Genomic DNA, 24,332 nt, shown 5'->3' with positions numbered 1-24,332 from the left:
ACAGAGAACAGAAGGGGGCCAGAGCCCTGGTTCTGACCACCACCGCAGGCTCCTCTGATTCGCCAGCTGCCCCGTCAGACATGTGGGGATTTGGCGCAGGAGGGGAGGCGTCCTCAGACCTTCACAGTGAATCCATAAAACATGTCTTCCTGTTATACTTGCGCTCACTCAGCTGTTTGGGAACCCTGTTGTCATTCACTCCTCCCAGGGGGCCCAACCGGCTTAAACTTATCATCAGGGAAGAGGCAGGAAGTGTGGGGAACATAACCTGGCAGCCAGAGCCAGGTGTGTCTAGAAATTTATTGGCGCTGTTTCCCCATTCTGGTTATAAAAACAGGAAGGGGTGGACTTCCCTCCTGCAGGAAGGAAGGACATTTTTCCAAGTGTGGTCTGGGTGCCAAGCACTGCTGGGGACATTATTTCATTTTGTTCATATCCTCACTGAAATCTCTTCAAGCAGTTACTATTACCCCCATTTTGCAGATGAGGAAACTGAGACTTGTGAAGACACAAATACGAAGTCCAGCTTGCACGGCAAACGACAGTAGAGCTCACAGTCACACTTAGGTCTTTGTTCTCCAGGGGTCTGCTCCATCCAGTTCACTTCCCCATCAGTTTCAAGGGGGCAGCACCACGTGTCTAGGAAGCTTGATCCTTTGAGTTTATTTCTTACCAAAAAAAAAAAATTATTATTTGCTTACTTTTGCTGTGTTGGATCTTTGTTGCTGTGTGCAGGCTTTCTGTAGCGGCAGTGGGCAGGGAGTACTCTCCAGCAGCAGTCCGTGGTCATCTCACTGCTGTGGCTTCTCTTGTTGCAGAGCACGGGCTCTAGGGCACGTGGGCTCAGTAGCTGTGGCCACCAGTTTAGTCGCCCTGCAGCATGCGGCATATTCCTGGATGAGGGATCAAACCAAATGATTAATTCCAATAAGCACTGCTCTGACTTAGACAACCTGAAGGCAGCACTCCACGAAATGTATCCAGGAAGATTCTGCATGCTTTCTCTAGTTTGAGTGAGTGGGGCTACTTTCTAATGGCAGGGTGAGGGCTTTTCACTGTGGTGGCTTGGGTACATGGGCTTAGCTGTCCTGCAGCATATGGAATCTTCCCAGATCAGGGATTGAACTCGTGTCTCCTGCATTGGCAGCTGGATTCCTAACCACTGGGCCACCAAGGAAGTCCCATTTCTTTTTTAAAAAAAATTATTTTATTTCATAAAATAAAATTGTGTATAGTTGAGCTTTGTGTCTGTTTCTCCTGCATACAGGGTGGTAAAAAGATTGATACAACATAATCTGTCATCCCTGGTCTCCTACTGACATTTGTTTTTGTTTTGTTTTTATTTTATTTTTTAACTTTACAATATTGTATTGGTTTTGCCATATATCAACAAGAATCTGCCACAGGTATACACGTTGACATTTGTTTTAACAAGTTGCATAAACGTCAGGTTTTTTTTTTTTTACAGAGGAGATCATAGGCTAGGCAGGTATGGAGACTTGTCAAAGATTTAGTGGCAAAACTAAGGCAAGAACTCAGGCTTCTGCTTCCCCTTTCAGCACCTATATTGGTAAGGCCATAGTTTATTGGAAAAACCATTTTAATGTGAAAAAAAGAGAGGCTCTTGTGCACCAGGTAGAGTCTATTTGCAATGTCTGAAAGAAGTGATTCCCTCACAGGCCTCAGACCAAAATGGGAGATGAGGATGGTCTCTGCATGTCAGCAGAAACTCACATCCATTCTATGGACCTCTCTTATAATGGTTTAGTTATAGATTTCAGTGACACCAAATGTTTTTACCTTTCGCATTAACACAAGGCATTTTGTCTGATTTCACTCAATAGATGCAGCTGAATGCAAGCTGGAAGTATATTATTTTCCTCTGCAGGGACCTTTTTCTGTGTGTATTTTTGGAATGGTTTATTCTGAGTCATAGCCACATATACCTTCTAGTTGCTTCTTGGCTCAGCCAGAGTTCATTTCCTTTGATATGATGCTGAGTGAAGAGTCTTTTAAATCTTCACCTCTATTCCATAGTTGGTAACAGGGGGTGTTACCTGGGGGTGGGAGGTGGGCTGGATGGCTCCAAGTTCATACACTTCATAAAACACTTTGCTGTTGTTAGTAACATCTACTGCATTGGTATTTGAATTGTTCAGAGAACATACTTAGCATTTTTACCAAAATGAATCCTTGTCTTCCTGTCAGACTTAGTACCATATCATCTCTTGGCTTGCACTGTTTCTGTAAGAATAATGATTTTTCTTTTCAGGTGACATATAGTGACATATAGGTGGCACTAGTGGTTAAAAAAAAAAAAAAAAAAAAAACCGCCTACCCATGCAGGAGACGTGAGACATGGGTTTGATCCCTGGGTGGGGAAGAGTCCCTGGAGGAGGGCATGGCAACCCACTCCAGCATTCTTGCCCAGAGAATCCCATTGCCCGGAGGATTACAGTCCATAGGGTCGCAGAGTCAGACACGACTGAAGCGACTTAGCGCGCACACACCCACAATTCTTCCATTAAGGCCATTTCTTTCTTCTGGACAGTATCAAACACTTAAAGCATTCTCTGAGGCTTGATTTTCATTTAAAGGGAACGAAGCAACTCTGTTTTCTTTCTGCCTTGCATCAAGGATTATTAAAAAAAAAAAAAGTGGGGTTGTGCTTAAAGAAAAGAATATTAAACCCTAGGAGAAGAGAGATGTCCTTTAGGCCATTTCAGCCCTGGAGCTAATGCTGAGACACCAATTAGATGAAAATTCTCTTTGATGAAACGCTATGGGTGGGCACATATGTGCCCCTGCTGTCCTCTGTCCGCTGTCCTAAGAGGATGCACACAGAGACAGGATAAGAGCAGAGAGTCAGACCGGCCCCGGGCAGCCACGGCCTCTCTCTTGTCTCCTAAACCAGTCTCGCCCTCGCTCCCCAGAGTAGGGAGAGGAGGAGGGGCAAGCTTCGCATCTCCACTCCCTTCTGCCATTAACTAGCAGAGAGCCTCCAGGAGACAGAAGGCTACCTGCAGAGAACGTGAGCCAAGGGCAACACCAGGGAGAAGAGGGAGGCAGGGGGAAGGTATAGCTCTCTCCTCCTTGTCTTTCATGATTGAAATCGGTGACCTCCCAGGGGTAGGGATCGGGAAGGCTGTGCACAGATCCTAGCCTGTGGCCACCATCCTAACTTACTACAGCATCCATGCAGCTTTTTCTTGCAAAGGGAATTGATAGCATACCTTGGCCGAAAAATAACCTTTTCCCTATGTGGCATTTTTTTTTCTCTTTTTAACTTTTTGTTTTTAAGTTTTTGGCGGCATCACAGGGCACGTGGGATCTTAGTTCCCTGACCAGGGATCAAACCTGCATCCCCTGTATTGGAAGCGTGGCGTCTTAACCACTGAACCACCAGGGAAGTCCCCCTAGGGTGGCATTTAGACCTCTCATCCATCTCTTGGGGGAAGAAGTCACCTCCTGTATGAGGCCCGTCTCCTCCTTTTCTCCATTGACCAAGGGGCTGTATGAAAGCAGCCCATCTAGCCTGGCCCTCCCTGTGGCCTCTGCTCCAAGCAGCGCTGCAGCAAGGCAGGCCCTGGCCCCACCGCAGCAGAGGCCAGACAGGGGCTGATGGCATCCCCAGCCTCCTGGGGGCAGGGGCTGGTACGCAGCTGCCATCCTGCCCACCATGCAGGATATTAGTGATGGCTGCTTTGCTAGAAACACTTCCAAAAGCATTTTCCAGTGCTTTTAACTCTAGAAAAATGGACCAAAGAATTCCTTTGATTTTAGCATTATGTTTCATGTTGCCACATGAGCACAGCTCCTGGGTGGAGGGATGAGAGCTCTGCTTAGTGAGTTTCCAGGATAACTGAAGTAGAACCCTTTAAAGACCTACATACTGTTCAAGATTTTACTGTTCTATACATAATAGTTGATAAGACTTTTTTCCAAAGATTTGTTTATACACTTTCTTGCCCTACTGAGAAAATAGTCATACCTCAGTTTATAAACTGAGAAAATAGTCATACCTCAGTTTATGATTGGGGTTGGACCAAGATCTCTTTTAGAAATGCACTGTCTTTCATTCAGAAGCCATCATAGGATACTTAACTTGTTTCAGTAATTCATAAACATGTTTGAATGTGCCTAAAAAGCAATCTCGAGCATGCAAGAATCTGTGGATGTTATTTCAGTTTGTGGATGGAAACTGAGAAAGGAGGACTTCCATTTGCAGTTTATACCCATGGGGACTAAATGTCTTTTTCTTTCCCCTTGAATATATATTATTTGCTTATATAATAAAATTAACTTAAAACATTTATAGTTTGATGTGTTATATAAAATTATTAATATTAATGAATAATATATTATTAACTTTATATATACGAAGAAATATTAAAGCTAGGGATTGGGTTCCCAGGTTAGCTCCCAAAAGTCTGCTCAAATCATGTAGGGGGTAATAGTAAGAGTGAAGATGAGCCATCAGCCCCTTGTTGTACTATGTTTCTATGGAAAACCTGAGTCCAAGAAATAATTCACCCTAAGCCCCAGAAATATTTCCTTCTTGCTGCTTTCTCTCCACATGTCCCACTTTCTAATAAATGCTGCCCTAGAAATAAGATCAGAGATTGCTTCCCTGTCTTTAGAGGCCATAGCAGCAGGAAGCCCACTCTCCTTCTGTGGTGGTTGAGTTGCTAAGTTGTGTCTGACTCTTGAGACCCCATGGTCTGTAGCCCGCCAGGATCCTCTGTCCATGGTGTTTCCTAGGCAAGAATACTGGAGTGGGTTGCCAATTTCTTCTCCTGGGAATAATCCCGACCCAGGAATCGAAGCTGGGTCTCCTGCCTTGCAGGCAGATTCTTTACCGACTGAACTACAAGGGAAGCCCCACTAGGAGAGTCAAAAAAAGGGCCTCCAGCATGCCCAAGCCTTCTGTGTGGGAGAGAAAGGAACATTTCTTCCTCAGCGTCCACAGTGTCCAGCACTGTGCTTGGTCTGTTTCACACTTAACCTGCTCAGCTTTTCCCAGCAATACGGTATTAAGTATTATCGTCAGGAAACTGAAGCTCTGGGAGATCTAGTAACAACCCTATGATTTCTCCCCTAATAATTTGACAGAAATGAGATTCCAACCTATAATATTGTGTACTCTCTTTTATAACTTCCCAGCAGAACAATTTCTTTTTATATTGGAGTATAATTGCTTTGGGCTTCCCTTGTGGCTCAGCTGGTAAAGAATCCACCTGCAATGTGGGAGACCTGGGTTCGATCCCCGAATTGGGAAGATTCCCTGGAAAAGGGAATGGCTACGACTCCAGTTTTCTGGCCTGGACAATTCCATGGACTCTATAGTCCATGGGGTTGCAAAGAGTCAGACACAACTGAGCGACTTGCACCTTCACTTCACATAATTGCTTTACCACGTTGTGTTAGTTTCTGCTGTACAACAAAGTGACTCAGCTATTATGTATACATATATCCCTCCCTCTTGAGCCTCTTCCCTCCATCCCACCCCTCTAGGTCATCACAGAGCACCAATCTGAGCTCCCTGTGCTATACAGCAGCTTCCCACTAGCTGTCTATTTACACATGATAGTGTATATGTCAATGCTATTCTCCCAGTCTGCCCCATCCTCCCCTTCCCCCGCTATGTTCACGTGATCGTGCTTGACATCTGCATCTTTATTTCTGTCCTGTAAATAGAATAGTACCTGTCATGTGGAGTAAAGTAAGTCAGAAAATCAAATATTGTATATGAACGCATATATATGAATCTAGAAAAATGGTACTGATTAACTTATTTGCAGAACCATTTCTTTATATGAGGTCTATAAGCATCCAGTTTGAGATATTGCCTAAGGTTAGGAAGGTCTTCTGAACCTATTGGAAGGTGAGCAACATGAGGACAGGAACCCGTTCTGACCACTATTGTATCTGCCTTGCCTCACAGATGCATTGCCTACCACCCTGAAAGCATGGTGTGTATGCTTAGTTGCTCAGTTGTATCTGACTCTTTGAACCCCACAGACGATAGCCTGCCAGGCTCCTCTGTCCATGGGAATTCTCCAGGCAAGAATACTGGAGTGGGTTGCCATTCCCTTCACCGGGGGATCTTCCTGACCCAGGGATGGAATCAAGGTCTCCTGCACTGCAGGCAGATTCTTTACCATTTGAACCACCAGAGAAGCATGGTACTTCCCCATAAGTATTGTTTGACTAACAGGAAATGTTATTGTTTTCTCTGCTTTGCTTCCTAAGATAGAAAATTGGAATCATATATTTTAGAAAAATTGTCAACAACAAATATTAAAACAAGAAAAATATTTTTTCATTAACTTTCAGCTGATTAGGAAATTTAAATAACTGAAGGGCTGTAAGAAAAATTCTTAGCTTATGAGTCATCCATTTATAGGGAACAAATTGAAAGGGAGTCCATTGTGAGTTAGAACAATCTGGCAGGCTCCAGAACCTAATCACCTGGTAGAATATTTGTAATGCTCTTTCTATGGGGAATGCCTGATCCTAATTCCACATAACTAACTTTCAAGGAAACTCTTAGAAAGCAAACTAAGAGGTGGGACCATGTACATTGCTTTTAAATGGAAGCATAATCTGTGGTTAGTGATTCCTTTCAGTAACTTGAAGTCATTAAAGAAGAGAAAAGAGCCTCATTTTCCTCAGCTGTGAAAGAGCATACCATCTAATAATAACTAACATGTACTTGATTTTCACAGTGTGACAGTCTCTATTTTACAGGCTCTAAATGCTGTAGGTTATTGCATTCTTGCTACAACCTTATGAGTTAGGTATAATTATTATCTCCATCTTTATAGAAAACTAAGGTTAGCAGAAATTAAACTACTAGTTAATAGTGAATCTGGTATTAGAGCCAAGGTCTGGTTGACCCCTAACCAGACCTTGGTGCTCATACCAAAGCCCTCTGTAGACTGTCTCTCTTGGAATGCAAAGGCTAGTTGCCTCCTGATCCGATGGGGAATTGGAAGCGATGGGGGAGCCTGGTGGGCTGCCGTCTATGGGGTCGCACGGAGTCTGACATGACTGAAGCGACTTAGCGGCAGCAGCAGTCCTGCAAACAGGCCATCTGAGCTCACCTCCTCATGGCATCAGGGAGTCAAAGACTCCTACTCAGATCAAGAACTGACCGTTGGAATTTTGCAGTGCCAAGGTCAGTCTTGACCTTGACAAGAGCTACTCTGGAAGAGTGATGAGCTATAAGCCTGTATGCCTTTAAGATTAAGGGAAGATGGTGGAAACAATGAGTATAAACAATTCTTTGATGAATTTTGTGGTAAACTGTCACTGAAACTTGAGATCAGTAATTGGAAGACAGAAGTAGAATTGGAAAAGATTTTTTAAAGATAGAAACATAATAGCACATTTGTATACTGATGGGAATGATCCAGAACAGAGGAGAACATCAACTTAGAGAAGAGATGGGGGAGAAATCCATGTGAGAGGGCACGGAGGATCTGATACACAACAGAGGAGTTGGCCTCAGCTGGAAAATGGATGGTTCATCCATAGTAACTAGAGAGCAGGAGAGTAAGTAAACCAGGCAAACAGACTGATTGCTGGGCTGCACTAATGTCCACTTGAGGCTAGTGGTCACACACTGAAAATAAGACCAGTCAGCATGATGCTGTGCTTCTCTGATCATGTTTCACTGGGTGCCAGCAGAGAGAAGATAAAGAAATAGATTTTATCAGGGGTATGGTTTTCCCAAAGACTTAGTAGACAGAGAGAGAGGTGGATTTGAAAGGGTATATAAGAGAAATGATAATAGTAAACCTGGAAACTAGGGTGGTTAAAAGAGAAAGGAATGTCAAGAGGGAGAGTAACACAGAAAAGATCACAGGATCAGCAAATTACAGGAGTGGTTGGGGTCAAGGAGACATTGGGTGAGGCTAACAGGAAGAATAAGCTGGAAAGCTTGGAAGGCTGGGTGGTGGTGATAGGAAAGTGGAATGCTTGGTGTTGAGATTACAGATGGTGTTACTAGAAGGGCAGGAAGCTGGGATAGCTGGAGGTGCAGGAAGGGAGAGGATGTTGAAGAGATGAGAGATCAGAGTATGAGAAGAATCCACTGGTAGATTTGGAAATAAAAATTATCATGGGAACGGTATTGGGAAAAGTGACAGTGATCCAGATGCCAACACCTTCAAGAAATGAGGTAGAATAACACAGAGGTCTGTAGATGGCTGCAGTGAGTAAGGGTTGTGGACAACATGCTCTGTTATTTTCAAGGAGAGCCAGGTTTCCAACAGAGTGAGGAGTTGAAAGAAAGTTTTACAAACCATGAATGAAAGTGAAAGTGAAAGTCACTCAGTCGTGTCCAGCTCTTTGGGATCCAGTTCATGGAATTCTCCAGGCCAGAATACTTGAGTGGGTAGCCATTCCCTTCTCCAGGGGATCTTCCCAACCCAGGAATCGAACCCAGGTCTCCCACATTGCAGGTGGATTCTTCACCAGCTGAGCTACAAGGGAAGTCAAGAATACTGGGATGGGTAGCCTATCCCTTCTCCAGGGGATCTTCCTAATGCAGGAATCGAACCGGGGTCTCCTGCATTGCAGGTGGATTCTTTATCAACTGAGCCATCAGGGGAAGCCCATGAATTCCTGAAAGCAAATGGAGGTTTTCAGGAGATGGGAGGGGATGTCTTGATATGTGCAAAAATTCACCCAAGCACATTCACATCTTGGATTTCAGAGCTCAGATTGTCAGGACTGGGGAAAACAGAAGAGGATAGAGAGATAGGCTGGGCAGTTCAAGATGGTTGCTTTGGGGTGTTCCTTGGCCTAGTGGTTAGGATTCGGGGCTTTCACTGCTGTGGCCCTGGTTCAGTCCTTGGTCAGGGAACTGAGATATCCCTCAAGCCACTCTCAGGGCAGCCAACAGAAAAGGAAGAAGAAGAACGGTTACCCTGGTGCGGAAGGAGGACAGTCTCAGCTTGGTCCCGGGCCATTCCTCCGTGGGCACTCGGGCCAGGGCGCCTTCTTTCTGTCCTCCACGGTAAATTGTAGACTGACAGTAGAACACTCAGAGATGACTGAGGTTTACAGAATCAGAGCACCTCAGCACAGGTCCACGGGCCCTCGGGCTGCTGCAGCTGGCGATCTGATCAGTCTGAGACTATAGAAGGTCCGGATGTTGCCCAGACTGTTCACTCTCCAACTATCAGTGTCCAAGGCCGGGGATGGAGAAGAGACAGCCATTTTCTATGTCTGCGCCTTCCTTCCTCTGCCTCCTCCCAGCATCTCTAGACCATTTTCCCATAGCCCAGGGCCCTCCTGAGTGAGGCATCAGTCAGTCCTGGTAGAAACACATAATGCATCTGTACAAGTTACTGACCTAGGCAGGGAGACTCCCGCAAGCTGACATCAATTTCTTTAGGACCTACAACTCAAATTTTCAGACCCAAACTTTTGTTTCTACATTCTGTACGTGAAACTGCGCAACTCTTTTAATATTAGAAGGAATATGGCTCTGCTCTCTCCTGACACGTGTGCGCGCGCGCACACACACACACACACAGAGAGTATCACAACGATGCGCAGTCGTACATAAGTTACTTAACTTCTGAGCCTCAGTTTCCCTACCTGTGAAATGAAGGCATATTATCTTCTCTGCTAGTCTCTTAAGAGGAAGAAATATTGCTTGGAGTGAAGTCAGAATTCAGGTTCAAAGGAGAGGGTTGAGGGTGTTGGAAACCCTTCCTTGCTGCAGGGAATATTCAAGCTCTGAAACTCCTGCTTTTTCCCAGGAGAAGCAAAGCAAAAATAAAACGATTTCCCAAGCATCGATCGGAACAGGACAGACATAATACAAAAATGCAGAAATCGTTTTTACAACTGGTTACGCGCTCGTTTGTCATAAATGGTCAGAGAGAGTGGGGATGGGGAAGATGCCCTCCCACCAGGAGTCGGGAGGCAGCGCGCGCGCCACTGCAGAGCGTGAAGGCCGCGGTCGCCTAGCAACGGGTAGCGGGGATGCGCACGGGCGCTCCTTCGGGTGGGCGCAGGGAGCTCGCCGCCGCTGCCGTTGCGCGCTCTCGGGCCTCCGGGACCCGCTAGGAAACTTTGGGGCTCCTGGGCGCCGGGGCGTCGACACTAGACCCGGGGGACGCCGCGATGCGCCCCGCGGGCTGAGGGTAGAGGGGGAGGTCGCTGCCTGGCACGCCGGGCCGGGGGATCCATGGGCTCCAACCTACGGAAAGTTGGCGCGCACCTGCCTGCGCCCAGAAGACGCTTGGTTCCTGGGCCGAAATGCTCCCCGCCAAGTTTCTTTAACGATTTCTTACCCCCAGTGGATCTGGCATCTGGAACCCCGGGAGGCCCCAGGTTCACGGATTTCCGTCGCTGGGAGAGAGAAACGCGCGCTTTTCTAAGGGACCTGGGCGGTAACTGATTTTTAATCGATTAGCCCTGAAAGGTTAAGATTCTATTTTTGTTTTCTGCTTTTCTTCTTCCTCCAGACAACGAGTTTGTGGAAGCCTCTCCCGCGCCCTACAGCCCGGAGGAGTTCGGTAAGTCTGCCCTTTTTGCCTTTTCTTGTTAGAACCCAGCCTGGGAATCGCGAATTTGGAGTCCATGCCCGAGGGGCGGAGAGAAAGGGCTGGCCGGGGGACTCTCGCCCTGCTGCACGTTCCTTTTGCTGTGAGAACTGGCCTTTTCCTGGAGCGTGAGCTTTGGAGGTGGCAGGGGTGAGAGTCGGCTGTGCGGTGTGTGCGTGTGTGCGTGTGTGTGTGTCCTGGTCTTTGGTGATGCTCCCAGGAGCGCGCCACAGCAAACTTCCTGATCTGCGGGACCCTGCAAGCAGGCGGTCTCATCCTGCCTGGAAAGATGTAGCTAGCCGGTAAATGCCACAAGAAGGACATCTTGTGGCTACTCCCTAACCTGAATTTAATGAAGTCCAGGGCCAAAAACGTTCTGGTAATTAAATTTCAAGACCTGGGAGCTGCGATCGCCCTTGACGTCTGTTTTTCCTCCAGGTGTCTTGGAATAGGGCATTTCATCCTCTTCCGCCTGTCATTCTAAGTGTAGATTTGTGGTGGGTGAGCCAGGACACACTTGTCAGAGATAGACTTCCTCCCATGAAGAGAAGGACATTTGCGTTGTCGGGTTATCTCCAAGTATTCCTGCCACCCAGTCTCGTTTGGTAGCTTAGTGGTTGATTTTTGGTTTTGGTTTTCTTTCTCATTCTCGGTTTCCTTAAGCCGCTAACAATCTGGGCTGTCACGTCTGTCCCTGCTGTTCTTTTATCACCAGCTTGAACATCTCGCCTTCCTTCCATGAAATGACAGCTGTTTAAAAATGTTTATCCACAGTGAGGCTCTGAGCCTTGGGTACCATGTGTCTGATCATCCTTTCCTCCTGGTCTGCGTGTCCTCAGCAAGACCCACACTGGCTGAAGTTAATTAAATTCCACCGCAGCAAGGACTTCCATCCATTTCTAAGAGCCAGGCACCCAAAATAGGTCTAGATCAAGGGGAGGCATTCTGAGGCAGGGAAGAGGACCTTGTTTTATTCAGAAAATGTGTTTCTGACAAGTTCTGAGGCAATCACATCTCTGGAAATGGAATCACAAATTAAATGCATGAACAAAACTAGCTTCTGAAGGGACATTGTGGTGAGCCGTTTTATGAAATGGAAATGACATCTAAACCATAGCTTTGCATGAAGCAGTTTCTGAAGAGGGCATATTCTTGATGATCTGCTCTACACGTGTTTAATTGTGTGTGAATGACACCAGCATTGGTGCTTTACATGGGACAGAAGCTGTTTGGTTCTCTTAAATTATAGATAAGTGTCAGCCATGGCAGAAAGAGCATTCCTTGCTCCAAGAAACCACCTGTATAAACACCTAATTGTTTGCATTCACAGAACGATTTATGTACCTGAAAGGCCCAGGTGATTGATCCTCTTTTGTTTCCATCTCTCCCTTTGGAACCAACAGACTGGACGGTCCAGCTGATCAGTAGGGGGAGCCCTTCAAATCAGCAGTAGAAATTCAGAAAACAGCATTTTTTTTCCCCTTCAGCTCCTCTGTGGGGAAAGCCCAGTTTTTCATGAGGAGGTGAGAGTGTTATAGGAATCCTGGGGTTCCCTCCTGGGCTCTGGGATGCAAGATGATTGAGAATACAAAATAAGATAAAATACAGAGTCGGAGTTTGAGACCAAGTTTCTGGCTGCTATGCCTTCCTTAGTATAGGCTTGTGCTCAGTTGTGTCCGACTCTTGCAATCCCATGGACTGTAGCCCGCCAGGCTCCGCTGTCCATGGGATTCTCCAGGCAAGAATACTGGAGTCAGGTGCTATTTCCTACTCCAGGAGATCTTCCCGACCCAGGGATTGAACCCATGTCTTCTGCGTCTCCTGTGTTGATGGAGAGATTCTTTACCACTGAGCCACCTGGGAACCCCTTGCCTGCTTTAGTAGATCTGTTAACCAGTCTGTTTTCTCATCTTTGAAAAGCAGGGGTTGTGCCAAGCAGCCCCTAACACATCACCCAGTTCCAGCCTCCTGAAATCTTAAGCCAAAGGAGGTGTGTGGCTCTTGGGTGTTTATTATTTACACCGGGTGCCATACTGCTTGGGTGCATGGTGTCTCCAGAGGGATTTCCTCTTCCTGACAGAGCAGCTCATTGGCTGAGACTGTGTTGTTTCCATGCTATTCAGGTCAAAGAGGGAGCTGGCATTTTTTCCCTTGAAAGAATCGTGATACTTTTCGGTGCTTTCCTTAGACACACAGCAGGGAAGATTACCCTACAGCAGTTGATGAGCTTGTCAAGCAGCCATTCTTTCTGAAGCACGAAAGAGCACAGATTCACCCCTTGGCCAGGATCTTAGGGACCCGGAGAAGGAGGGAGAGAGGCCATGAAGACTTAGTTTGAATTCTATCACTGCACTTACCTGTGACCTTGGGCAGATAAAACTGCTCTGAGCCTCGGTTATCTCTCAACCTAATTGCAGACCTTGCATGACTGTGGTCAATGGTGTGTGTAAAGTCCTAGCCCCACATGTTGTATGTGCAGATATTCAGGAAGTGCTTATGGCTGTTAATTCATTATTATTATTTTATTCAGTTAAAAGACACATTTCCAGTGCATGAAGTATGGACTAGCTCTCACCAATTGTCCCAATCTATTAACTGAAACCATTTTTATTTCTAGAAATTCCTCTGTAATTTATTCTTATTCTTATTCTTCAAACAGATGCTCAGAAATGGTGATCAGGTCATTTGAATTATCTAGTGATTTGTTTTGGAGCTGCATGTGGAATGGTGTTCCGTCGAGGGTCTTCAGTGACAATGCCACTACTTTCTCATGATGCGATAGGTAGTCTGCTTCAACTCCAAATTTTCATATCAGTCTCCAAATAAGCTATGACTAGCGCTTTGGGGCATTTATTCTCAGTGTTGCAGCAAGATCACGTAATGAATTTAAGTAACCAAAAAGGGGTTTTTGTTCCCCTGCACTCCTACTTTCTGCCCTCTGACCACCCTGAGGCATCTCTCGTGCCCCCCAGAAGTGTGTCACACTTCCTGTTTCTCAGGCCTGTGAGTAAAATAAACTTTTGTTTTCCCCTATAAAATAAAAAGGAATTTTTGAAAAGGCAGTGAAAATAGGAGTCTAACTCGAGATGAGTGCTGTGTTGAAGGTGTCTTCTGATGGAGAGTCCAGAAATATGCCCTGTCTCCTGTGATGGTACCATTTTCTAGAGGCAAAATCCGCATCGTCTCTCCATAGCCCTTCTATAGCCCCATGTGTAGATAGAGACGATGGCCATCGGAGAGGGTAAGAGAGAATGCATGGAGAGTTGGAATGAAGCCAGGTATGATCATGTCTGCCCCTGTCTAGTAACCTTTATCAACTTCCTACTACCTGGAAGATAGACATTCGGTTAGCCATGGGGTAACGCCCATCATTTGCATCATTCCCACTCACCATAACCATCTGTTACATTGAACTACAGTCTAAATGCAGCTCTGGCTACATAATATCACCCCTTCTCTCTTCCTCTCCTGGCTGGCTCCTACCCTTCCTTCAACACTCAGTTCATGTGTCACGTGCTCCTAGGGATGCTCCACCCTGCTCATTAGAATCAGGGGAGCTATTAAAAGTCCTACGACCAAGTCGTAACCCTGACTAATTGCATTAGAATCCCTGGAGTGTGGACCTAAGCATCCGTATTTTATCACTGTATGTTTTAAAAACTGAATCCCAAGTGATTCTGGTGTGTAGCCAAAGTTGTCAGCTACTGTATGAGGTTGTGGCCACTTCATTCTTCTTTGCAGATCTAGCAGCCAGCCCAGTACCTGGTACAGGAAATGCTTAATGAACGAGTGAATGAGGGTCACCTCTGAGATGCTTTGTCTTTTCATAGTTGTATATTCCTAAGACTGAACTGTCTCTTTGTCATACCAATGCCTTGGGGCACTTGTATCCTTTGACCTGTATCTCTCTTGTCTGTTCATTCCTTAGGCTTAATCGGTTTATTTTGTTTCTTAAAAATGGAAAATTTAAAACCACTTTTTAATATAAAAGTAGCACATGCTTACTTTAGAAAATCTGGACGTTAGGAAGAATGGAAGAGAGTCCACTCCTTCACCACTGAAAAGGACATGGACATAGATGGGTCGCTGTTTCCTTTACTTTCCCTAATTTGCTGCCCTTTGGGGTTTCTTGACCCTCTGAAATGCCTCAGTGTGTTCAGCTGATGCTCTTTTTTGCTCAGACTCTGTGAACTTTCCTGAGTCCCCAAAGGAATGTTCATGGGAATAGCATTCTTGAGAGACCAGGGCCAGTGCCCCCAGGGCCAGTGTACCATGAGAAAGGGTTTTCTTGTACTATTCTTGCCTTCCTTATTCAAGCAGGATGTAGGGGCTTTATCACAATAATTAGTAACAGTTGTGTAACTTCTTTAAAACAGTAAATGTTTACCAGCCCACCCCCTTGCCCTCCTAAAACAGGGGCTAAGACTGCACTGCTGGATAATACTACTTACGTCTGTCAGAGTGCAGCAACTGGGAAGTATGAAAATAGTCAGAATAGACAGACAAACTGCTGCTGTAGCAAACAAGCTCAAATGTCAGTGACTTAACACCATAGAGGTGGTGTTTGTTGCTTGTATTGTAGTCAAGTGTTGAGTTGTCAGAGGGCTCTGATCCATGTGATCATGGAAAGCCCCAGGCACCTTTCCTGTTTTCATCCATCCTACTCTAGAGCATCAGATTCCTTCACTGGATGCTTTGCATACATTTGGCAGACGAGTGAATAAGGTGAGCGGGACAAAGGTACACTCACCGATGGTTGTCTCAGCCTGGGGGTAACACACTCACCTTCCTTCCAATTCCAGAGGTGGGAGCTAGTCCCATAGCCTCACGCAGATGGAAAGAGGCTGGGAAAGGTAGTCTAGTAACAGCCAGAAAGAAGAGGAGCACACTTGCATTGGTGATCACTAACCATCTCTACTGATCACGACTCCTACTGCTTTAACCACAGTGAATGAGCTACAGTGAGTGAAACAAGAAACAAATTAAGTTGTCTTTCACGTGCAGCATAAGCTCCTCTGATAACCTCAAATGGAGTTTCCCTGCCGTGGGCTAAGGTGGCTGCTTCAGATCACACCATCACATCCCACATCCCCGTCTATAGGAAAGAGAGAAGAAAAGTGGAGGGTGTAATCTAACAGCTGCTCACATTGTTTCATTTGCATTCCTTTGGCCTGAACTCTAGTCAGATGCCATACCTTGCTCCAAGAAGGCTGGAAAATCTGGGTGGGAGTAAGTGGAGTCTTTTACTGGAAGGATGACTAAGTCGGATGCAGCGGGGAAAAGGTGCTGGATAACCAGTAGTCTTTTCAATCAGTTCTAGGATGCATGTCTTAGTGGTTGAGAGCATGGATTCAGTCATACTGTGTGGGCTTCAGTTTGATCCCACCTCTTATTTGCTCTGTGACATTGGGCAGGTTATGTCATCTATATCTCTGTTTCCTAATCTATAAACTCATGTGTCAGCTCTCTTCTGATGCTCTTCCAGACCCACTTACCATCCTTCACCACCCTGCTCAGTGCCCTGGAAACCTTACCTTTCTGGATGGACACCCCTGGCTTCCTTTTTGGCCAGTGAAAGGTGCCACCAGGATGTGGGAGGGTGGAAACCAAGGGATGTCAAGGTACTTAGTCCCTTCCCGTGGGGCTGTGGGATGACATGGCTAGATCAGTCTAGGCCACTGCTTGCTCTCCTGCAGCTTCGGATCCTTCTGGGTTCTGGAACCTCCCCTTCTGAATGAGGGGTGGCAGCTATGCCCCATCTGGCTCGCCCCAGGCTGCTCCCCCATCGTCTGTTTTCCCTTCTGTCTGCCCATCACACTCTCATCAGCAGGCCCTTCAACCACTTTTTTTAAGAGTATACCACGCATTTCCTGTGGTATACCGCTTTTTTTAGAGTATACCACCCATTTCCTTTCTCTGATATGATGGGTCTAATAATAGTACCAGCCTCAGACCATAGTGGTGAGGAGCAAATGGGTTTTAGAAGGAACACTTGAATGTCGTCGTTGTTATTGTTCAGTCACTCAGTCATGTCTAACTATTTGTGAACCGAGAGACTGCACCATACAAGGCTTCCCTGTCCTTCACTATCTCCCGGAGCTTGATCAAACTCATGTCCATCAAGTCAGTGATACCATCCAACTATCTCATCCTCTGTCACCCCCTTCTCCTCCTGCCCTCAGTCTTTCCCAGAATCAGGGTCTTTTCCAACGAGTTGCCTCTTTGCATCAGGTGGCCAAAGTATTAGCGCTTCAGCTTGAGAATCAGTCCTTCTGATGAATATTCAGGGTTGATTTCCTTTAATATTGATTGGTTTGATCTCCTTTGCAGTCCAAGGGACTCAAGAGTCTTCTGAATGTCGTAACCATCATTAAATGTTTACTATGTTTCATGTCCCTGGACGAATGCCCTGATCCCTACAGGCATGGTCAAACCTTCTGAAAGACCTGGTTTTTGACATATAAATTAAATAATATGGCCACTCATCTCCTCTTCTGCACCCTGTGTTAAGAGGATGCACCAAGAGGTTGCAGATGTGTTCCTGCAACCAAAGTTTCTTCCCTCTCATCATGTGGGGAGAAATAAGGAGAAAGGTCCCAGACCTTTCTTATTATTCACTTACCCTGTGCTAGGCTCTGTAGGGGTGTAAACAGTCTACCCAGCTTCCCAGCTTGGAGTTTAAATCATGCCACCCCCATTGATAGCCCAATAACAGTTTCCAAGGATTTTCCTGTGCGTATTACTAACAAATTGGGCTTCTCTGATGGCTCCTGCATGTAGTGCAGGAGACCTGGGTTCAATCCCTGGGTTGGGAAGATCCCCTGGAGAAGGGAATGGCTACCCACTCCAGTATTCTTGCCTAGAGAATCCCATGGACAGAAGAGCCTGGCAGGCTATAGTCCAAAGGGTTGCAAAGAGTTGGACACGACTGAGCGGCTAAGCACACATTACTAACAAATCAAGTCTTTTTCTAAGGCTACCCTCTAATTTTAAGCCCAGGAATTCTCAGGGGTGCTTGTTCACATCCACAGAGTCAGTTCTGATTGTTCTAGTCTTTTGCCAAGGGAGCTGGAATCCAGATACACCTTATTGAGGCCAGTGGACACCTTGGTAACTGCTCACAACCTCTTTTGCCAGAAACCAGTGACCCCACGACACAGCCATCGCTGCTGCTGCCTCTACACAGGACAGAAGCCAGGGCTTGGCGTTCTCCTGCCCGGAGCCTAACTGGTTTCCCAGTGGCCTGCCCTGGGCTGGCCAAAGGGCCGAGGGCACCCCTCTCCAAATGCTGCAGAGTTGGCCCAGAGCTTTCTAGTCACTACACAAACCCCCACTCACCTTAGGGGCTGGGATCAGGTTGGCCACATGCCGGGCTCTGAGCTGGTCTTTAAACAGCCAGGGCCGTTCACTCCACCCTTGGATATGCCCCCAGATCTCTGCACCCTGCGAAGCCCATCTGTCCTGCCTTCCTCCCCCGCCAGCCGGCCGTGGCTTCTGAGAGGGAGGGAGTTTTCACTCCAGTTTAACTTTTCTCAGGATGATTGACTGTGGAAAATTCAATTCTCTTCACAGGAAACCTCACCCTACCGCAAGGCGCGGTCTGGCCTCCTGGCTCCAGCAAAACAATCACAGAGTGGCTCTCCATTGTTACAGTTTCCTAAATCTGGGCACTCAGCCTCTTACATGATTGATCTCCTTGAGTTTATCAGCTCGTTTCAAATGCAGAAGGACTCAGTGAGGCAGAAGGAATTATCTTCACCTCATGGAGGAGGAAACAGAGGCTCAGAGGGATTAAGTTATCTGCCCAATGCCACACAGCTAGTTAGAGGGAAAACTTCCACTCGAAATAGAATCTCTGGCTCCAGAAGCAAGTCTCTGTTTCTTGGAGAGGAGAATATAGAAGTTGCCCTCCTCTCAGGGGGATTGAAGAAGGAAATGGCAACCCACTCCAGTATTCTTGCCTGGAAAGTTCCATGGACAGAAGGGGCCTGGCGGGCTATAGTTCACAGCATTGCAGAATCAGACACAACGGAGATGCATGCAGGAGGATTTGGTTGCTATAAATGATGTAAAAGTAACTAGCCCAGGGCCTGACTGCACAGTAGATGCCTGTCCAATATGTTCTTGTTGAATAAATGAATGAATAGTAGGTGCGCAAAGCCATATGTGTATACACACATATTTTTTTTTCTTTAGACCAACAAATAATGGTTAATATATTCCAAAGGAATTTTCCATAATGGGATCTGAAACGGCAATCAGAAAAACTCTTCCTAGCTTCCATCATCCAGTTCCCTCTCTCCTACCCATGTTTCAGCAGTGCGGAGCCTCTGGGACAGGAAAGCTCTTACAGTTCCCGGATGGTGCCGCCGCCATTTCTAAGGAAACCAAACCTTGGCGGCAGCGCAGTTCGGGGCAGGGCAGGGGCAGCCTGGAGGGGAATGTCTGAAAGCCTAACTGAGGGCAGGTGGACCCCGGCCTGGGTGTAAAACTCATCCCAGTTCCCCTGGTGTTTGTCGGCGAAGTGATACTGCTCACTGCGCAGGAGGCGAGGTCTTATTTCAGGGTGTTTTCCTTGGGAGAGAGAATGGAGTAGGCAGGAGAAAATGAGAATCACTTCTGGTGGGTAAATGGTTATCTGTGCTGTGCTAAGTCGCTCCAGTCGTGTCTGACTCTTTGTGACCCCATGGACTGTAACCTGCCAGGCTCCTCTGTCCATGGGATTCTCCAGGCAAGAATAGTGAAGTGGGTTGCCATGCCCTCCTCCAGAAGATCTTCCTGACCCAGGGATCAAACCAGAGTTTCTTAATGTCTCCTGCATTGGCAGACAAGTTCTTTACCAGTAGCGCCACCTGGGAAGCCCAAATGGTTGTCTGTCTAGGCTAAAGCGATATAGAAGAGTGGGATAAAATTCACAAACACACACACACAGAATGGAAAGGGCATTTTCCTTGCCAAAGAGATGTTTTAAGACTGTGTCCAATTATTCCTGAATGTTAAACACAAACCACTTAGAAATGATGATATTTCATCAATTGTTAAAGACTTTCTGAGTCTAAAGAGTGTTAAATAACCAGTTTGATCTGTTCGAGAATGCTGTGATTACAGGTTTCTGGGTCACATTTGTACTGGATGATCTTTCTGGACTATGTCCTGTCGGTTTGGGTTTCTTTCAAATCAGTCGTGCCCCCCTGGGTGGGCACATTAAAGTGGCCTTCTGGGACTCTTCGCCTCTCTCTCTCTTGGGTTTCCCTCCCCTTTTCTCCTTTCTCCCCGCGTCTGGATCCCTGTATACCCTCTCCCCGGTGTCTGCCTCAGTTCCTCTCTGTCTTTTCCTCTCCCTTCCCCTCTTGCTGCCTCCTTCCTGTTCCCATCTGAAGTTGGAATACAGACAGAAAAGTGCTTGCCTTGCCAGGGCCCTCTGCCAGAAAAATGGAACAGGTCAAATTATAAAAAAAGGATTACAAAAGAATGCTCTGTGGCAAAATGGGGGAAACAGATGTTCAGGGGTGGTTTTGCTGTCTCAGGCTGTCAGGTGAAACACCTTCCTTACAGAATAGCTAGATGCGGGCATTCATCATCATGTTACAGGTGTGGTTGTTTTAACATCAAATATGTAAATGTATATGTATTTGTCTCTGCTCAATTCTCATCCCCTCATCACCTTTGTAGCCCCACATCCAGAGTAGGCAAGATTACTGACCACCTGGTAGCAAGGTTTATTTTCACCCTCTTTTCAGAAGGGTTTTTTTTTTTTTGGAGGGGGCCCTAGAAAATTTTATTGTATCTATTTACAATTTTTTTTTATTGAAATATAGGTGACTTATAATGCTGTATTGGCTTCAGGTGTACATCACAGTGATTCAGCTCTCTATCTATCTTTATACATATATATATAATTTTTCAATTTCTTTCTCCTTATAAGTTATTACAAGATTTTGAATTCCCTGTGCTATACAGTATCCCTTGTTGGTTACCTATCTTATATACAATAGTGTGTATAATCCCAAACTTCTAATTTATCCCTTTTCCCACTTTCCCCTTTGGTAGCCACAAATTTGTTTTCCATGTCTGTGCATCTATTTCTGTTTTATAAATAACTTCATTTGTACTGTTTTTTTTTTTAGATTCCACACATAAGCAATTTTGGTCTTTGACTTACTTCACTTAGTATGATAATCTCTAGATCCGCCCATGTTGCCTCAAATGGCATTATTTTGTTCTTTTTTAAGGCTCAGTAATATTCCACTGTACAGGAGACAGGGATCAAGACCATCCCCATGGAAAAGAAATGCAAAAAAGCAAAATGGCTGTCTGGGGAGGCCTTACAAATAGCTGTGAAAAGAAGAGATGCGAAAAGCAAAGGAGAAAAAGAAAGATATAAGCATCTGAATGCAGAGTTCCAAAGAAGAGCAAGGAGAGATAAGAAAGCCTTCTTCATCAATCAATGCAAAGAAATAGAGGAAAACAACAGAATGGGAAAGACTAGAGATCTCTTCAAGAAAATTAGAGATACCAAGGGAACATTTCATGCAAAGATGGGCTCCATAAAGAACAGAAATGGTATGGACCTAACAGAAGCAGAAGATATTAAGAAGAGGTGGCAAGAATACACAGAAGAACTGTGCAAAAAAGATCTTCACGACCAAGATAATCACGATGGTGTGATCACTCACCTAGTGATCACACCAGACATCTAGCCAGTGATCACACCAGTGATCTAGCCAGACATCCTGGAATGTGAAGTCAAGTGGGCCTTAGAAAGCATCACTACGAACAAAGCTAGTGGAGGTGATGGAATTCCAGTTGAACTATTTCAAATACTGAAAGATGACACTATGAAAGTGCTGCACTCAATATGCCAGCAAATTTGGAAAACTCAGCAGTGGCCACAGGGCTGGAAAAGGTCAGTTTTCATTTCAATCCCAAAGAAAGGAAATGTCAAAGAATGATCAAACTACCACATAATTGCACTCATCTCACTCACTAGTAAAGTAATGCTCAAAATTCTCCAAGCCAGGCTTCAGCAATACGTGAACCGTGGACTTCCACATGTTCAAGCTGGTTTTAGAAAAGGCAGAGGAACCAGAGATCAAATTGCCAACATCTGCTGGATCATGGAAAATGCAAGAGAGTTCCAGAAAAACATCTATTTCTGCTTTATTGACTCTGCCAAAGCCTTTGACTGTGTGGATCACAATAAACTGTGGAAAATTCTGAAAGAGATGGGAATACCAGACCACCTGACCTGCCTCTTGAGAAACCTATATGCAGGTCAGGAAGCAACAGTTAGAACTGGACATGGAACAACAGACTGGTTCCAAATAGGAAAAGGCGTACGTCAAGGCTGTATAATGTTACCCTGCTTATTTAACTTCTATGCAGAGTATATAATGAGAAACGCTGGGCTGGAAGAAGCACAAGCTGGAATCAAGATTGCCGGGAGAAATATCAATAACCTCAGATATGCAGATGACAGCACCCTTATGACAGAAAGTGAAGAGGAACTAAAGAGCCTCTTGATGAAAGTGAAAGAGGAGAGTGAAAAGTTGGCTTAAAGCTCAACATTCAGAAAACAAAGATCATGGCATCTGGTCCCATCAGTTCATGGGAAATAGATGGGGAAACAGTGGAAACAGTGTCAGACTTTAGTTTTTGGGGCTCCAAAATCACTGCAGATGGTGATTGCAGCCATGAAATTAAAAGACGCTTACTCCCTGGAGGGAAAGTGATGACCAACCTAGATGGCATATTCAAAAGCATAGACATTACTTTGCCAACAAAGGTCAAGGTTATGGTTTTTCCAGTGGTCATGTATGGATTGAGAGAGTTGTATTGTAAAGAAAGCTGAGTGCTGAAGAATTGATGCTTTTGAACTGTGGTGTTGGAGAAGACTCTTGAGAGTCCCTTGGACTGCAAGGAGATCCAACCAGTCCATTCTGAAGGAGATCAGCCCTGGGATTTCTTTGGAAGGACTGATGCTAAAGCTGAAACTCCAGTACTTTGGCCACCTCATGCGAAGAGTTGACTCATTGGAAAAGACTCTGATACTGGGAGGGATTGGGGGCAGGAGGAGAAGGGGACAACAGAGATGAGGTGGCTGGATGGTATCACCGACTCAATGGACATGAGTTTGAGTAAACTCCAGGAATTGATGATGGACAGGGAGGCCTGGCATGCTGTGATTCATGGGGTCACAAAGAGTCAGACACAAGTGAGTGACTGAGCTGAACTGAACTGAATATTCCACTGTATATATACCACATCTTCTTTATCTGTTGATGGTTGCTTAGGTTGCTTCCTAAGGCCTTGGGTCTTGGCTATTCTAAGTAGTGCTACAGTGAGCCTTGGGGTGCATGTATCTGTTCTAATTACAGTTTCTCTGGGTGTATGCCCAGGAGTGGGATTGCTGTATTTTAAGTTAAGCTCTGTTTTTAGTTTTTTTAGGAACCTCCATACTGCTTTCCATAGTGCTTGTACTGATTTACATTTCCACCAACAGTGTAGGAGGGTTCCCTAGCACACCCTTGAAGGGTTTCTTTTAAAGACCACCAGGAAAAGTGGACACTGGAGCTGCTTTCAGGTCACTGTTTAACAGTAAATATCTTATGGAACTTCAGGTTCTTCCAGGTGGCTCCGCGGTAAAGAATCTGCCTGCAATGCAGGGGCCTCAGGAGATGGGGGGTTCGATCCCTGGGTCAGGAAGATCCCCTGGAGAAGAATATGACAACCCACTCCAGTATTCCTACCTGAAGAATCCCATGGACAGAGGAGCTTGGTGGGCTATAGACCATAGAGTTGCAAAGTCGGATATGACTGCAGCAATGTAGCATGCACTCACAGGTTCTTAAGAAAATAGAGAAGGAGCTTGTGTGTCAGAACCTGGTCTGAGATGAACCATATGGAAAGTTCATGGTCGAACTTTGGGACCATGTTACAAGCTGGGACTTCTAACCTGTCAGGGGGCCTTTGCTTCTGTCTGCCAAAGGACCGGCTGTTGATCAGAAATAGAAGTCCATTATGTAGCCCTGGTGGTGGGCCAGCCACCCACCTGAGAACTCAGACTTATCTCCTTTAAAAAACTATTTTCCTTTTGGCTCTAAAAGCCATTTCCACCACGGACTCAAAAGAGAGCTTCCAGATTCTGAACATTTTCATAGATTAAGGAGCGTGGCCAGCAGTTTCTGTCCTGGGCAGATGCATGTATGGGTTAACCTCACACGCCCGCCTGCCGCCTCCTCCTCCAATGGTTCTCCTTGTCGTGTAGGAGTGTAACCAGGACTCAGTGAGTCAGCACAACTAAAGCACATGGAACAGTGCCTGACAAATGACCAGCATTTACTAAACGTTACCCTTATTCCACTGCTTTCCTTTGTTCCTGCCTTCCTTCACTTCCCTCATCACTTTCAAGTATGTTTTCCTTCCCGAAGCTCCATTCTGTCTCTTCTCCCCTGTTATGTTCATCTATTGGTGCTTAGTCACTCAGCTGTGTCCAACTCTTTGCGATCCCATGGACTGTAACCCACCAGGCTCCCCTGTCCATGGAATTCTCTAGGCAAGACTACTGGAGTGGGTTGCCATGCCCTCCTCCAGGGGATCTTCCCAACCCAGGGATCGAACCCAGGTCTCTCGCATTTCAGGCAGATTCTTTACCATCTGAGCCACCAGGGAAGCAACACTGAAAGAAAAGAACAAACTGGATCAATCACAAAGGTATAAAGCTAGAGCCACCAGAGGCCCGAAGAGTGCCTTAGAGCAAAATAGAAA

General features: G+C 45.8%; 1 protein-coding gene across 13 annotated transcripts in view; it reads left to right on the top strand.

Annotated features, from left to right (window-relative positions):
* Positions 1-24,332, top strand: part of AMOTL1 (angiomotin like 1) — a 199,060-nt gene that overhangs the window by 34,494 nt on the left and 140,234 nt on the right. For 6 of the 13 annotated variants that reach the window (XM_086338982.1, XM_086338993.1, XM_086338985.1 and 3 more), the window contains one exon: positions 10,488-10,538. The exons of 2 other annotated variants lie outside the window; for them this stretch is intronic. Coding sequence is in view for 8 of the 11 variants with exons in the window: in XM_086338993.1 (XP_086195119.1) it covers positions 10,488-10,538 (51 nt within the window). In the remaining 3 variants the exon portion in view is untranslated. Of the gene's footprint in view, positions 1-9,893; positions 10,354-10,487; positions 10,539-24,332 lie in introns of those variants that run through there. 5 more of the 13 variants (XM_086338980.1, XM_086338978.1, XM_086338979.1 and 2 more) reach the window with 1 other exon arrangement.

Source organism: Bos grunniens, chromosome 15 (assembly GCF_055505025.1).
Source record: "Bos grunniens cultivar Pamir isolate PY7600 chromosome 15, Bosgru_T2T1.0, whole genome shotgun sequence".
Taxonomy (NCBI): Eukaryota; Metazoa; Chordata; class Mammalia; order Artiodactyla; family Bovidae; genus Bos; species Bos grunniens.
Note: the sequence above shows the minus strand (reverse complement) of the source record. Positions and strands in the feature narration are given on the sequence as shown.